Genomic DNA, 15,055 nt, shown 5'->3' on the forward strand with positions numbered 1-15,055 from the left:
TATGGAAGGAAACAAAAATATTTAAGAGAACCGCAAGTGGGACACGATAATTAACAGCTTAGCCTGGTAATCTTTCACCTTAAGAAAGGGAGCCAACATCCAGCTTTTATATCAGAAAGGCAAGTCTTGCCACTCAGAGCCATGAAAGAGTGGACAGGAACTGACAAATCTGTCTTGATGTTGTCTGCACATAGCAGAAGAAATATTTTGCAGGGGAAATATGTAAACACAGCAGAATACAGGTGTCAGAGATGCTGAGGAGGAACAAGAGACTTTGGAGACATTTGAGTTTGAAGCAATAAATCAACCATGCTGAGATGTGAAAACGTGTATGTGTCATAGAATCGCAGGACTGGAAGAGACCATGAGAAGTCATCTAGTCCAGTCCCCTGCACTCATGGTAGGACATTGTATTATCTAGACCATCCCTAACAGGTGTTTGTCTAACCTGCTCTTAATCTCTAATGATGGAGATTCCACAACTTCCTTAGGCCATTTATTCCAGTGCTTAAATATCTTGACAGTTAGGATGTTTTTTGTAATGTCCTACCTAAACTGTCTTTACTGCAATTTGAACCCAACTGCTTCTTGTCCTGTTCTCAGAAGCTAAGGACAACCATTTTTTTTTAAATGTACTTGAAAACTTATGTCCCCACTCTGTCTTCTCTTCTGCAGAAGAAGCAAACCCAGTGTTTTCAATTTCCCTTCAGTCATGTTTTCTAGACTTTTAATCATTTTTGTTGCTCTTCTCTGGACGGTCTTCAATTTGTCCACATCTTTCCTGAAATGTGGTGCCCAGAACTGAACACAATACTCCAGCTGAGGCTGTATTAGCGTGGAGTAGAGAAGACTACTTCTCATGTCTTGCTTACAATACTTCTGTTAATTCATCCAGAATGTTGTTTGCTTTTTGTGAAGCAGTGTTACACTGCTTACTCATATTTAGCTTGTGATTCACTCTGCCCCCAGATGCCTTTCTGCAATACTCCTGTCTAGTCAGTCATTCCCCATTTTTTGTGCATGAAACGGATTGTTCCTTCCTAAGTGGAGTACTTTGCATTTGTCCTTATTGAATTTCAGCCTATTTCCTTCAGATTATTTCTCCACTTTGTCCAGCTCATTTTGAATTTTAATTCTGTCCTCCAAAGCACTTGCAACCCCTCCCAGCTTGGTATCATAAGAAACCAAAACTATACAAATCACCAGGCAGAGAGATCCAGCAGTAACACGACAGGAAAATTAAACCCTGATGCAAAGACACATCTGTAATAGGGCCAAAAGGGAGTCTCTGTGCTCTGAGCTGAAGAATGGAGTTTACAGTATATGATTCACATACATCATAAATATGAATGTTAATTATTTAGACTGTAAGCTGTTTGGGGCAAGAACATCTTATGGGTTTGGACAGCACCCAGTACAACAGGGCCCTGATAAATGACTGAGGTTCCTAGGTATTACTTCAACACCACCACCATTTATACCCTAAATAGCTTGTCAGTGATTCATGTTAATTTGCATTCTCAGACTGTGCCACACACAGTCTGTAGTTTTGCTGGGAAAGCCATCACCACCAGCTTTTATTTTTCTATTGAATATAACAATGTATAATGTGGACATGTCTAATAGTTAGATCATGACCTCTGGACAGGGCAGGCGTCGGAGACAGACAATTACAGCACCTGCCCTGGTCGCCAACTTCCAGGGGCACTAAAACATCCAGGGGATGCCACATTGCTCAGCTATCTTTGGTTGGTTCTCTTTTTCCCTTCGCTACCACTTTGCCTTTTTATTTGTTTTTTGTGCGTGGTTGCTCTGTGGCAGGGGGCAGGGCAGCACTAAACATGTTTTTCAGCAGGTTACCTTCTCTTCTGGGTTCTTCCACTGGCTCATCATGGACTTCTCGGGCTAGTCAACTTATCAGTGACTCAGGGATAACGTCTACCTCAGAAGGGTGAGGAAGTTTGATTGCTGTCTAAAGTGGTTTGACCTTCAGATGAAAGGCATCATAAGTGCCAAATACTACTTTGATTACTTTTTTAATATATATTATATATGTAACAGACTTCTACTTATAAAAACAATTAAAATGCAAAGACAAATCATTGAATTCCAAGGACATTTCAATATAATTTTGCTTTATAAAGATCAAACTTGTTTTAGATTAGCAAGATTTTAAAACAGAACAATTCAATTTTGCTTTTTTCACAGATTATCCCTCAGGCTAGCAGCCCTAGTACTTGTTACTCTTTACATCACTGCAGCACATCTACACTAAGTTTGCACAGGTGGTGCAACTAGCTCTAATCTGTGCACAAAAAGCTCAGTGTAGACAAACCCCAAGGATCTCAACCTTGAAAGAGTAATTCATGACTGAAGTTCTCAATACAGAGTTGATAGCAATGGACTAAGAAAAGATGGTTACTCACCTTCTTGTAACTGTTGCTCTTCAAGACGTGTTGTTCACATCCATTCCAATCAGGTGTGCATGCACTCCGTGGACAGTGGTCAAACTTTTTCCCTTAGCAGCTCCTGTCAGGTCAGCCAGGGAGCCCCCTGGAGTGGCACCCTCATGGTGCTGAATATACAACCTGCCAACCCAACCCCACTTCGGTTCCTCCTTGCCAGTTACTCCAACAGAGGGGAAGGAGGATGGGTGTGGGAATGAACCCGAACACCACATCTCGAAGAACAGCAGTTACCGGAAGGTGAGTAACCATCTTTTCTTCTTCGAGTGATTGTTCATGTCAATTCCAATCAGGTGACTCCCAAGCTCTCCCACTGGGGTGGGGTTGGAGTTAAGGAATCACTGACCGGAGCACCGCTCTGCTGAGAGTTGCGTCGTCTCTAGTATGCTGGGTGATGGTGGAAAACACATGCACTGAGGACCAAGTTGCCACTCTGCAGATCTCCTGGATGGGCCCCTGGACCAGGAAAGCAATGGATGAGGCTTGAGCTCTTGTTGAGTGGGCTGTAATAGCCGGGGCTGGGACCTTGGCGAGGTCATAACAAGTATGGATACAGTCCATAATCCAGGAAGAGATGCATTGTGAAGAGACCGGAAGCCTTTTCATCCAGTCTGCCACCACTGCAAACAGCTGGTTTGATTTTCTGAAAGGCTTTGTGCGCTCAGTGTGTAATGCTAGAGCTCTCTGCACATGTAAGAGTGAAGCCTCTGCTCCTGTGCATTGGCATGTGGGACTTGGGATAAAAAACTGGTAGAAAAATGTCCTGGCTGAGGTGGAATTGGGATACCACCTTGGGCAGGAAAGCTGGCTGCGGTCTGAGCTGTACCTTGTCCTGGTGGAAGGTTGCATGGAGCGGGGGGGGTCGGAGGTTAGTGCTTTTAACTCCAACACCCTCCTTGCCGATGTGATAGCAACCCGAAAGGCCACCTTCCACAAGAGATACAGAAGGGAACGTGTAGCCAGTGGCTCAAATGAGGCTCCCATTAGTCTAGCTAGGACCAGGTTGTGATGCTCTGTACCTCAGGGGAACATTCAGCACCCTCATGTTCATCCTTGTAAAATGGTTGTGTGTTATCCAATGCAAAGTTTGTCATGTCGGGTGTCTTCGGAAGGCTCATGATGCACTGGCCATTGTTTGCTATAGTTATACAATAAGTTATAATTTCATGTATGTAGTTATGAGGCTGAAAATGTAGCCTCATGGCTTAAAATAATCCCAGGCGAAAGCTCTCCATGAGCAGAGAGACAGTTCACAGCTTATCAGGGCAGGTATGGGACAAACCCAGCCCAGCCTCACAGGAACAAAGGACGCTGGCCTAGACAGCAACAAAAGGATCTATTAGACTCTCGAGTGAGTCACTCCACTTCCTTTGGCCAGTTTGAGACTGTGATGAGGTAATGCTCACCTGACTCGGGGGTGGGGGGGCAAGAAAGCCAAGAGGAAAGAAAAAGCATGATAAAAGGAAGAGACGTTTGCCATGCTCTCTCTCTCTCTCTTCCATCTACATTTACAGACACCAAACCAAGTGACTGAACTGCTGATCAAAGGGGAGAGCCTGGCTGAAGAGAAACCAGCCAGCCTGTGGTGAGAAGCATCTAAGTTTGCGAGGGCACTGAAAGTGTTATCAGCTTAGAATGCATTTTGCTTTTATTTCATTTGACCAAATCCAACTTGTTATGCTTTGATTTATAAATCACTTAAAATCTCTCTTTCATAGCTAATAAATCTGTTTGTTTATTCTACCTGAATGGGTGTGTTTGGTTTAAAGCATGTCAGAGACTTCCCTTGAGGTAATAAGCCTGGTACATATCAATTTCTTTGTTAAACTGACAAACTCATATATGGGGCATATATGGGGCATAAATGGACACTGCAAGACAGAGGTTCCTAGGGTTGTGTCTGGGACTGAAGATATTGGCTAGTATCATTCAGTTGCACAATCCAAGGAGCAGCTTACATGCCACAGGCTGTGCGTGAACATCCCAGGAGTGGGGGTTCTCACAGCAGAGCAGGGTAAGGCTGGCTCCCAGAGTTAAGGATTGGAGTGACCTAGCAGATCACCGGTCCAGATAACACCAGAGGGGAACGTCACACAACCTGATGTCCCAAGTCAGTACTGGTTGGCAGGACTGTGGATATAGCCTTTCCATGCCCTCCATGCCTGAGACTGAACACCCCAACTCTCCCAGGTGGAACTCTGAGATGGCTGCAAGGTGTACCCTGATGGATGATCCGGCTAGGCCTTGCCGCTTCAGGTCCAGTAGATAGTCTAGGACGAATGGTAGGGATATGTGACTGCGATAGCACCAGCATGATAACCTTTTCCATTTGGCCAGGTAGGTGGCGCTAGTGGAAGGTTTCCTGTTCCCAAAGAGCACCTCCCTCACCGATTTTGTGCATTGGAGCTCCCTTGCGTTTAACCATGAAGCTTCCAGGCTGTGAGATGGAGGTCCAGGCGAAGCAGGCGGCTGTGGTCCTGTGTAATCAGATCAGAGAGGAGCGGCAGTGCGAACAGGGTCACTGACAGCTCCAGAAGTGTGGTGTACCAATGTTGGTGTGGCCACACAGGAGTCAGCAGAATTACCTTTGCCTTGTCCCTGCGGATCTTGAGGAGAATGTTGTGGATGAGTGGTATCGGAGAGAAGGCATACAATAAACGGTTCTCCCAGTGCATCGTGAACACATTCAAGATAGATCCCCAGACTGTGCTTTTGGAAGGAGCAAAAACGTTGGACACTTCCTGATGCTTCTGGTGGCAAACAGGTCTGTTACTGAAATGTCGGGTCCGCCTAGCTGAGAGCCAATCACAGCCAGACAGGGATAAGGAAAGGTTGGTTTATTCTGCAGAACAAAGGAGAGTTCTCTACTTTGGTACAAAAAAACTCTACTCCATACAAAAACCAAGAATCTTTTATACATACACACACACACACACACACTTTGGTTGTGTTAGCATTGGACTAGTGGTTAGCAAACCCCGCACTTCTGCAATCTGCTCAGCAAAAACCAGCCTCAAGACTGATAAGGAAAGACAGTTCAGAAGTTCAGGCTACTGTGTCCGTGACATATCCAATTTCCCCTAATGGTTGCCAGCTATTATAAGATTACTAGCTGGAGGGGGGGGGGGGGGTGCTGCTAACTGTCACAGGTCTACCTGGGAAAAATCGCACCTTTGGAAGATGGAATGTTGACTGGGGATGTTGACTGGTGCCGGGGTGCCACACTGTGCTGCCATTCCAGGGATCATCAGTACCAAGGGTCTCTTCCACCAGAGTACTTCCTTGGTACTGGTTCGCAGACTGATGCTGAGGTACTCTGCACCAAGCTTGGGCCTGGGACTTGGCAGTTGGGTGCCGCTGGATGGGGTGTGGGTTCCATTAATCGCTGCTTCAAACGGAAGTCACGTTCCTTTCCAGTCCTGGGCTTGAAAGCCTTGTAGATCTTACAGCGCTCAGACTGTTGTGCCTCCCCAAGACACCTCAGGCATGAGTCATGAGGGTCGCTATTGGGCACAGGCTTCTTGCATACACCACAAAATTTAAATCCTTGGACTTGAGGCGTGCCCCAGTGCCCAAGGCGGGGTGAGGGAAGAACGACCCACTCACCAGACTACCCTAACTACTGAACAATAAACTAACTACAAAACAAAAAACTGTGTAGAACTAAGTAATAGCTAAGGGAACACTTGCAGGCAAGCGAAACACTGTTCCAATGCCGCCACAGACGGTAACAAAGAACTGAAAGGGGGTGTGTGATCAGCGGGGTCATATATTGAGCACCAGGAGGGCACCACTCCAATGGGCTCCCTGGCTGACCTGACAGGAGCAGCTAAGGGAAAAAGTTTCCAACTGTGTATGCAGAGGACGCACACCTGATTGGAACTGATGTGAACAATCACTCTAAGAATTATTAATTTACAAATGGATTAGCTGAACTGATATGTTGCCTTAAAGTGGCATTTTAAAAATGAACCTGATCCATACTAAAATTCAATTCTTTTTTAGTTTGTGATTTTTCCCTCCTCTGGTCCTAGGCCTTCTTTCCACAGGAAACAGCTGGAAAGAGCACTAAAGAGGAATTATTGATGCCACATTATTGGAAAAACACTGCCATTAATGCAGGTCACTATTGGATCAGTTAACAGTTGTGTAAATTCAACCAAAAGAATAAGATCCTTGAAAAATGATCCTATTAAAAGAGAAACTAAAATCAACATGAATACTGAAGATGTTTACAAGAATAAGTTTGTGGTATAGATGAAAGTCTAAAATTCAGTAAGACTTGTCTACGTGGTTGTAAACATTAAAGAACAGCAAGTGAACAAGAAAAAGGAGAGGATGCAGAAGTGCAAACAAATTGGTAACTAAGAAAACCAAGAAAGATTACCTCAACTGTTCCCAATCTCATGTTGAGAGTTGAGACACACCTGGAAAAGCCTTGACAGTTACCCTATGCAACAGACATGAGGTATGTCTATCAAGTCAGCCTATCACTTGACAGGTCAGCCTATCAAGTGACTTACCAGCAATAGCCTGCAAATCTCCTGCAAATCTCCTTTTTAACAGCTGTTCTGTATGTGCACTTTATATTGAGAGCCAGATATTTTTCAAACACACACTGGGTATTTGACCTCATGTGAAAAAGTGCACAACAGCAAGTGCCTGACTTTGAATTTCTCCCTTGAGCTATGCTTCCTGAAAAGAACCATTTCCATTTATTTTATAAAGAAGTACTAAGAAGTATTGTTTAGAATCATTAGCCCTAAAAAAGAATGACTATGCATGCAAGTCTTAGAGGTGAGAAGGAAATGAGGCATGGATATTCACTGGGGTAATTTGATACCCCCAGAGAACCATGCCTAATATTCATATATGTTTTGAAATATCACCTAACCAAAAAAATGTATTCTGTCTTGCTAATGACCATACATTATTCTAAGGAAATACCTGTCTGTACAAAGACAATGTCCCTAAAGGATAATGAAGGTTTGCATCACTAGTACTTCAAAAGCCTACTATCTATGAAAAGGGGGGGAAAGGGTATCTAGTACTATAATTATATGAGTAAATTTACTCCTGTTTAATAATAGTCCCAAACACATTATCTCATTCCTGATCAACCAAGATTGAAAATTTTGATCCTGTCTACACTGTTACTAAATTGATTAAAACCTTACAGAAATCATGCCAGACTCCTCTTTCCACAGATCTAGCGTGCCCAGTGGTAGACAACCCTGGATCTTATTAGCACTGACGTAACAGAGATACATACTATATAAATAACCAAGATATGTTTTCTCCTTTCTGTGACTTGTTAGGAGGTCAGAGCTAGCAAAGGGAGAAAGCTTTAGGCTGTGAGCCAATTTCATGGCTGATCTAACACTGCTGAAATCTGTTGAGTTACACCAGGGATTAATTTGGATCTGAGAGATGATAAAGTAGAATTTCAATATTCTGATTTAGTGCCACTCTAGCAATGCTTTTGATTGTATTCATCTCGATGCTTATTTCCATGTATGAAGTTTATTATGACTTTTCTATTTCTGTATTTTACTTCTCTATTGCCAACATTCTCTTTCAACTCTAACTAAAATTACATTTGGAGACTAATATAGGTCCATTACTGATTCATGTTTTTGAAGAATTAAAGTATAATACTCTGGTCAGTTAGGGGAGACAAAAAGAGGGTGGTAATGACCTAATCACTGGCCTGGAAGAGATCTTTCTTTCCTCAAAATGGCGTATCAGGGCTGCCAGAGGGCCATTGTGCGCAGAGAGAACCAATGACTTAAAAGAAACAAGCATTTGATGCCTTGTTTCTTTTTTAAAAAGGTTCTGGTTGCTATATTGTCTATTTTATTCTGGAAAGTTCCTGAAATGTAATGGCGATCAAGATACACCTTAAGGCGGAGAAATAAGACAAAACTCTATATGTAAGTACCAAAATAGCCTCACCACTGCCAGCATCAGCTTTCAGACTCAAGCCTCTCCCCATTTGCTACAGGATTTTATTATTACCATCAAAAACTTTGCTCTATGGTGCCACTCCATCCCCCACAACCCCATATTCCACCAGTAGTTTGACTCTCAACACAACATCTCATGCTTTTTTTTTTACACAAGTGTATACAGTGGACTGTACTGTTCTATACTTCCACTAGGATTTTTACAATTATTCATTTGATGTGGAAGGTGCTCAGATACTACAGTGATGGGCAGCAACACAGATCTTCTGATACATCTGGGTTATTAAAATCAAAAGAAAATCAATGTACCAGTAAGCTGTACCACTTTATATCAAATGTAAAGAAAAAAGGATGCTTTTAAAAATAGCACTTGTTCTGAATGGTCTGTTCAGAGCCATGCTACAGACCCAGAAATGTTACGGTTATGACAATCACAGTGCTAATGGGTTAGTGTTCCTATGAAAACACTGGCTTCCTTTAGAAAGGACTGGAATGAAGAACTCATATATACTACTAGTCTTAACTTTGCTGAAATGGAAACTTTCAGAGTAAGGTAACTTGTTGGGTTCAGTGGAACAGTAAAGGAGCCTGCATTTAATCAACTCAGAGCACCACCATGTGTCCCTGCAGCAAAAGAAAAGTCAGCGAGGGTAAGAAGTGATTTATGAAAGTGACAATGCATGGAAAAATCTGCTTAATGTAAGAGGCTTGTATAACATATGTACTTTATACTCCCGATGCCTCTATACGATCTTTAAATCTACCGAGAAAAGTAATTAAATTCATACAACATGGCTGACCGCTTAGCAACATGAACTATGCGGAGCACAATTCACCTGTTCTCCATGGGCTGCGTTGGCTTCTGATTTGCTTTATAATTCTGTTCAAGGTGGTGACCAATCTAAAGCCAAATATAATTTGGGTCTTTGGTTCTTTAGAGAATAACACTCTCTTCTTAGCGGCTAAGAACATATAAAAGTGGCCATACTGGGTCATATGAAAGATGCATCCAGCCCAGTATCCTGTCTTCTGACAGTGGCCAATGCCAGGTGCCCCAGAGGGAATGAACAGAACAGGTAGTCATCTAGCGATCCATCCCATCGCTCATTCCCAGCTTCTGGCAGACAGACGGTAGGGACATCATCCCTGCCCATCTTGCCTAACCTCCATAAACTTATCAAGTTTTCTTTAACTTGGTTATACTTTTGGCCTTCACAACATCCCCTGGAATAAGTTCCACAGGTTGACTGTGCACTGCCTGAAGAAGTGACATACAGTAAATGAGTTACAAAGTACATAAACAAATTTTAAATTCTTGTGGAGATTTTATTATCCACCTACTTTCTTCTTCTTTGCCTTGTCCCATCAGTCAGGGTCAGCAAATCTTTTTAGTCTCCTAGCACACTTGTCAAATGCGTCTTCAAAGACAACCACCTTCATCATGTCCTCCTCTAGAATCTCGAAGCACCTTTTTCTAGGTATTCCTTGGGTTTTGTCCCATGACTACTAGCTCTTTACTATAGTCAACATATCCCACATTTCATCGTTTCACATGACCCAGACATCATAAGAATGGCCATATCGGATCAGAACAATGGGCTAGCCTAGGAACCTGTCTTCCAACAGTGGCTAGTGCCAGATGCTTCAGAGGGAATGAACAGAACAGAGCAATTATCAAGGGATCCACCCAGTTGTCCAGCCCCAGCTTCTGGTAGTCAGAGGTTTAGAGACACCCAGAGCATAGGGTTGTGGTCCTGACCATCCTGCCTAATAGCCATCTCAGGTGATATTCCCTCAACTTTTCCATAATAGGAGTTACCTGCATTATGGCTTATACCATTTCACTGCATAGTCGATCAGCTCTAGTCTTACCCGGTATCCGTCTAAACATTCTCATTTTGTCAGTGTGACATTGTAGTTCTCTCTATTTCTCACTGGTTGGCATTCCAAACCTTATGTCATGACTAGTCTAATCAGGATCATACACATTCTGCTCTTTAGTTTATTTGGTATATTCTTATTGTAGAAAATTCCCATCAACTCTCTCCATTTATGTTAAGTGCTACTTCTGCGGCTCCTAAACCTGCAGCCACATTCCCATCACTATTCAACACCGAAGCAAGATATTTAAATTGTTGCACAGACTACCCCATACCATTTTGCTTTACTGGATTCTTATTGCCCTCTCAATGAAGCATGATGTATATTCCATCTTTTGCCTGATTCATAAGCCATTTTCTTCAAATATACCCTGTGATGCTGTTTAAGAAAGGTGACCATTTATATCACTGTTAGGCATAAGACAGGCTTTGTCCCGAGGCAGAAATGTAGCAGCCTGCCTATCTATGTTCCTTCATTGCAACGAAGCAAGCAGCTGTTTTGCCAGGGTTGGAAACGCAATCAGCCAGAGCTATCCCTTAAATTGCCTGGAGGTTCATTTTATAGCAGATAACAGGAATTGGATTGAAAACAAAATTCAGTCAGTTTTTGCTTGAGAGAGGAAACGGTATAGAAGAGTAAGTGTCTGTTTTGTGCATTCCTACAAAAAACTGTTTCAATTTTAGAACAACACACACTTCTTGATATAAAAAAACCATGGTTAAATGGTGCTACTGATAGTTAATTGATCTCATTCTCTGAGGCAGAAACGTAGCAGCCTGCTTACATAGTAACATTGTTAACATTCCTATTGTTAGTTAACTGTTCCCATTCTCAGTCAATCCCCCCAGGAGCACAAAACCTGTAAAAGTTAAGACTTCTTTACATTGCCAGCGTGATGTAAAGGAGCCTTATTATAAATGACAGTAAGGGAGTCCTCAGCTAAAATGATTATGTGCTCTGTCACTTTTTTCTAACCCCTTCAAGTGGCACAATGGGGTTAGATTACAGCTCAGGATTTATTTTACTTACCCACTAAAATAAAAGATTTTGAGGGCAAATAAAACATTTATCAAGCAGTCAATATAATGTCAAAAAATATTCGTCCTTTTGTACAACGTGAATGGCCTTCACATCATGCATCAAAAAAAGCTACACCAGCTTCTTGTGCTCAAGAATTCCCTACAAAACTGCATGCGGATGGGGACAAATTATTTTGCACATCCTGCAATGCTGTTCTCAGTCATGACCGATGGTCTGTAATTGTGGATCATTTTACATAAAAAACCAAACCTTTTGAAAAATATGCAGAATTTTCAGAATTTTAAATATTGTGCACAGAAATTTTATATTTTGATGTAGAATTTTTTTTTTTTTGGAGCAGAATTCCCTCAGGTGTAAACCAGTCAGTCACACAGCCCTCCATGGTTCTCGGTTCTTTTCTAGTTCATATTTATCTTCATAACATGTCATCAGTGAAAACTTTGCTCCAGGGAGCTCTTCCCCTAATGTCTTACATCAAGGCGCCCTTACAAATCTCAAACAGGAATGGGTTTAAAGCTGATTCTTGATGCAGACATACTCTCACAGCGAATGACTCACTGTAGCCACAGCTGCTTCTCATTAATGTTGTGATACCCTCATATGCGTCCATGATAGTCTGAACATGTCTCCAGCAGATAGCATGACTGCAGGCACCACCACAACAATTCTCTAGAAACTGTCATAAGTCTGCTCTAAATCCAAAACCACTAGGTGCAATTCCTTGAGTTTCTCCCTATACTTCTCCTACAATATTCAGGTGCAAACACTGCATCCACTGACAACATTCCTGGCATAAACCTAAATTGGTTGTCAGTTTCTTGATGCTCCACTTCTTCATGAAATCCTTCCTTGATCATTCTTTCCAGCCATTTCATTGTGTGAGTCATTAACTTGATGGGTCAGTAATTGCTACATTCTTGCATGTTTCCTTTACGCTTGAATGTAGAGACCAATGTGCTCTTCCCCTACTCATCAGGCATTTTTCCAGTTGAGACTGAAGTTGAAAAAGTTAATCACCACCACTCCCTCATGGCTTAATGCTTTAATGCCTCAAACTGAAAACTGTCAGGTCCTGTTGCTTTCCCACATTCAAGTCTCCACCATGGTAATAGGTCTTGTGAGGCTTCCCCTCAATGGTTTCTTCACATTTTTCTTCACTAAGGAGTTACTCATAAAAGCATTGCCACATCCTAATGATCCCATCATCCTACACTAGAACTCTTCCATTTTCATCTTTGACCCACTTTACAGCTCAAGTCCTCTGTGCTTCTTCGCCTAATCTTGGCTAATCTATATATTTATTTTCCCCCTTCCTTGTTTAATAGTCTTGCATATAAGGCTTTAAATGCCTGACTTACTTTCCACAGCCATTCTTTTTGCTGTTTTCTTTACCAGTTTGTATTCTTCATAACTTTCCACTGTTCTTTCTGTCATTACTTAAACTCTTTTCTCTTCTTCTTTACTGCTTCCTATACATAGTTGGCACCATCACATTTCCATGCCATGAAATTACCCTCCTTTTATTGGCCACAAGCAGGTTGTGCCCTTTCTGTAACGTTTGGATATTTTCCCCCAAACCATCATGGTCAGTCATTCTCCAATCTCCATGGAACCTCTTCCTTAAATCTCAGACTGACTTCCCTATCCACAAGCCTCCACCACTTTAGCCTTTGTTCTGCAGCTCATTTTGTTCCCCCAGTAGCCTTTTCACCCATAAGTCCATTACAAGCAATCTATGCTGCTCCACAATCTTAGCTCCTGGTATCACTTTAAAGTCTGACTTTTTTTCCCATCTCTTCTTCTTGTCAGAAAATAATTGATCGGGAACCTGTTGGCAATGCTCTTGTATGTAATTAAATGGTCCTCCCTCTTTACAATGTATGTATTGGCAACAATCAGGCCATGGGCTCTGGCTGACCCTAAGATATCCTCACCAGCTTCATTTTTGGTTCCAAAGCCTCATTTTCTGTGACAATCACCATAGCCCTCACTGTGTTCTCCCTACTTTTGTATTACTTAAGTTAATTGGTGAAACAGAGGCACTTACCATCTGACCATTAGCCCATGCTCCATAAAGTTTTTCAGGTTAGGAAGAGTTTGCCTTAGGTCTGGAGTACCCAATCCATGTTGATATCTAAGCTACAAAGAAAGAATTGTTAGAATTAGTAGGGCCTGCTGAGCACTAGACTGTGTTTCAAAGGTGGGGGAATAACTAATTTACCAGCTTTGCAAATTAGAACTGAAAGATAATCAATCAATTCAAAACGGGGAAAAGGAAGAATTGTAAATATGTACTTCTTTAGTTAGGAATATTTTAAATGTAAACTGAATCCCCATAATAATGGGTTAAAAAACCCCTCACTGACTTGGATAAAATAATCAGTTCATCTGATCATTAATCCTTATTACATAACTACTTTGTTTCGTGCATACAGCATGAATATGCTTTCCTTGTAAAATAGGCTGATGAAACATGGGACGGGCCTTATATTTCAGTACAGCATTCTTACATTATAGCTTTAAAAAAAAGCAGATTGTTTACACATGGGGATTCTCAAACTATTAAAATAATTCTATGCTAAATAGTATGAAATATAATTTTAGTATAGTATCAGAGAGGTAGCCGTGTTAGTCTGGATCTGTAAAAAGCAACAGAGTCCTGTGGCACCTTATAGACTAACAGAAGTACTGGAGCATAAGCTTTCATAGGTGAATACCACACATGTGTCTGACGAAGTGGATATTCACCCACGAAAGCTTGTGTTCCAATACTTCTGTTAGTCTATAAAAGGCCACAGGACTCTTTGACAATTTTAGTATAGTGTGTTAGTTAACCCTGTAGATAATTCCCCCCCACGTGCCACTTAAATGAGTCCCTGTGACCTATTTATAAACAACAAAATTAGGTAAGGCTATATTGTGTCTATTTCACTGCAGCTGCACTACCTACTCGTTCTGTCAATCTTGGCATCAAATAGAGATACATTATAGCACAACCTAGCTGTAAGGTCTTTGAAGTAACAAAAAAAGGGGGGAAGTATGTTTCCTGATAACTCACCTAAAGATTACTTGATTAAATTATAACTCACATGTGTCAACTGATCAAAGAGGTTTATGGTAAAGTGCACTGTTCCATATCAAATCGTGAAATGCTGCAATCCTCTCTCTCTGATAAATGATAAACTGAAGCACACACTTAATTCAGCTAGCATAATGTCAGTGACCAGAAAATATTAACTATCCACTTAGAAAATTATTAGTGGTCCTGAAACTAAAAATGAGGGCCTTTGGACTATGAAAGACCATTAGGATCTTAATCAAGTTTGCATTTGTAGAAGCTACCTTCCGTAATACAAATTAAGTTGAGCATTTCATTTGTTAATGCACACTCAACTGTTGCCAGTGGGAAAGCGGGAGTTTGACAGGCTGCAAGAATATTTTAGACAATGAACTCTGGCCTGATCTACACTACGGGAAGCCAGAGACTCAAATGGACGCTCCTGGAGGGAGGGGGTACTGAGGACTCCAGCTATCCTACAGTCCACAGCAGTCTCTGAAAAGCATTTGCATTCTTGGCTGAGCTCCCAATGCCTGTAGGTTCAAACACATTGTCCGGCGTGGTTCAGGGAATAGCTCCTCAATTTACTCCCCCCGCCACCACGTGAAAGAAAAGGGAAAGAAATCGTTTCTTGACTTCTTTCA

The 15,055-nt window shown here is 41.8% G+C and overlaps 1 protein-coding gene across 4 annotated transcripts in view; it reads right to left on the reverse strand.

Annotated features, from left to right (window-relative positions):
- UVRAG (UV radiation resistance associated) overlaps positions 1–15,055 on the reverse strand; it is a 160,870-nt gene that overhangs the window by 23,956 nt on the left and 121,859 nt on the right. For all 4 annotated transcript variants that reach the window (XM_075061809.1, XM_075061811.1, XM_075061810.1 and 1 more), the window contains one exon: positions 13,401–13,492. In XM_075061809.1, coding sequence (XP_074917910.1) covers positions 13,401–13,492 — 92 coding nt within the window. The remainder of the gene's footprint in view (positions 1–13,400; positions 13,493–15,055) is intronic.

Source organism: Chelonoidis abingdonii, chromosome 1 (assembly GCF_003597395.2).
Source record: "Chelonoidis abingdonii isolate Lonesome George chromosome 1, CheloAbing_2.0, whole genome shotgun sequence".
In the NCBI taxonomy this organism is placed as follows: Eukaryota; Metazoa; Chordata; order Testudines; family Testudinidae; genus Chelonoidis; species Chelonoidis abingdonii.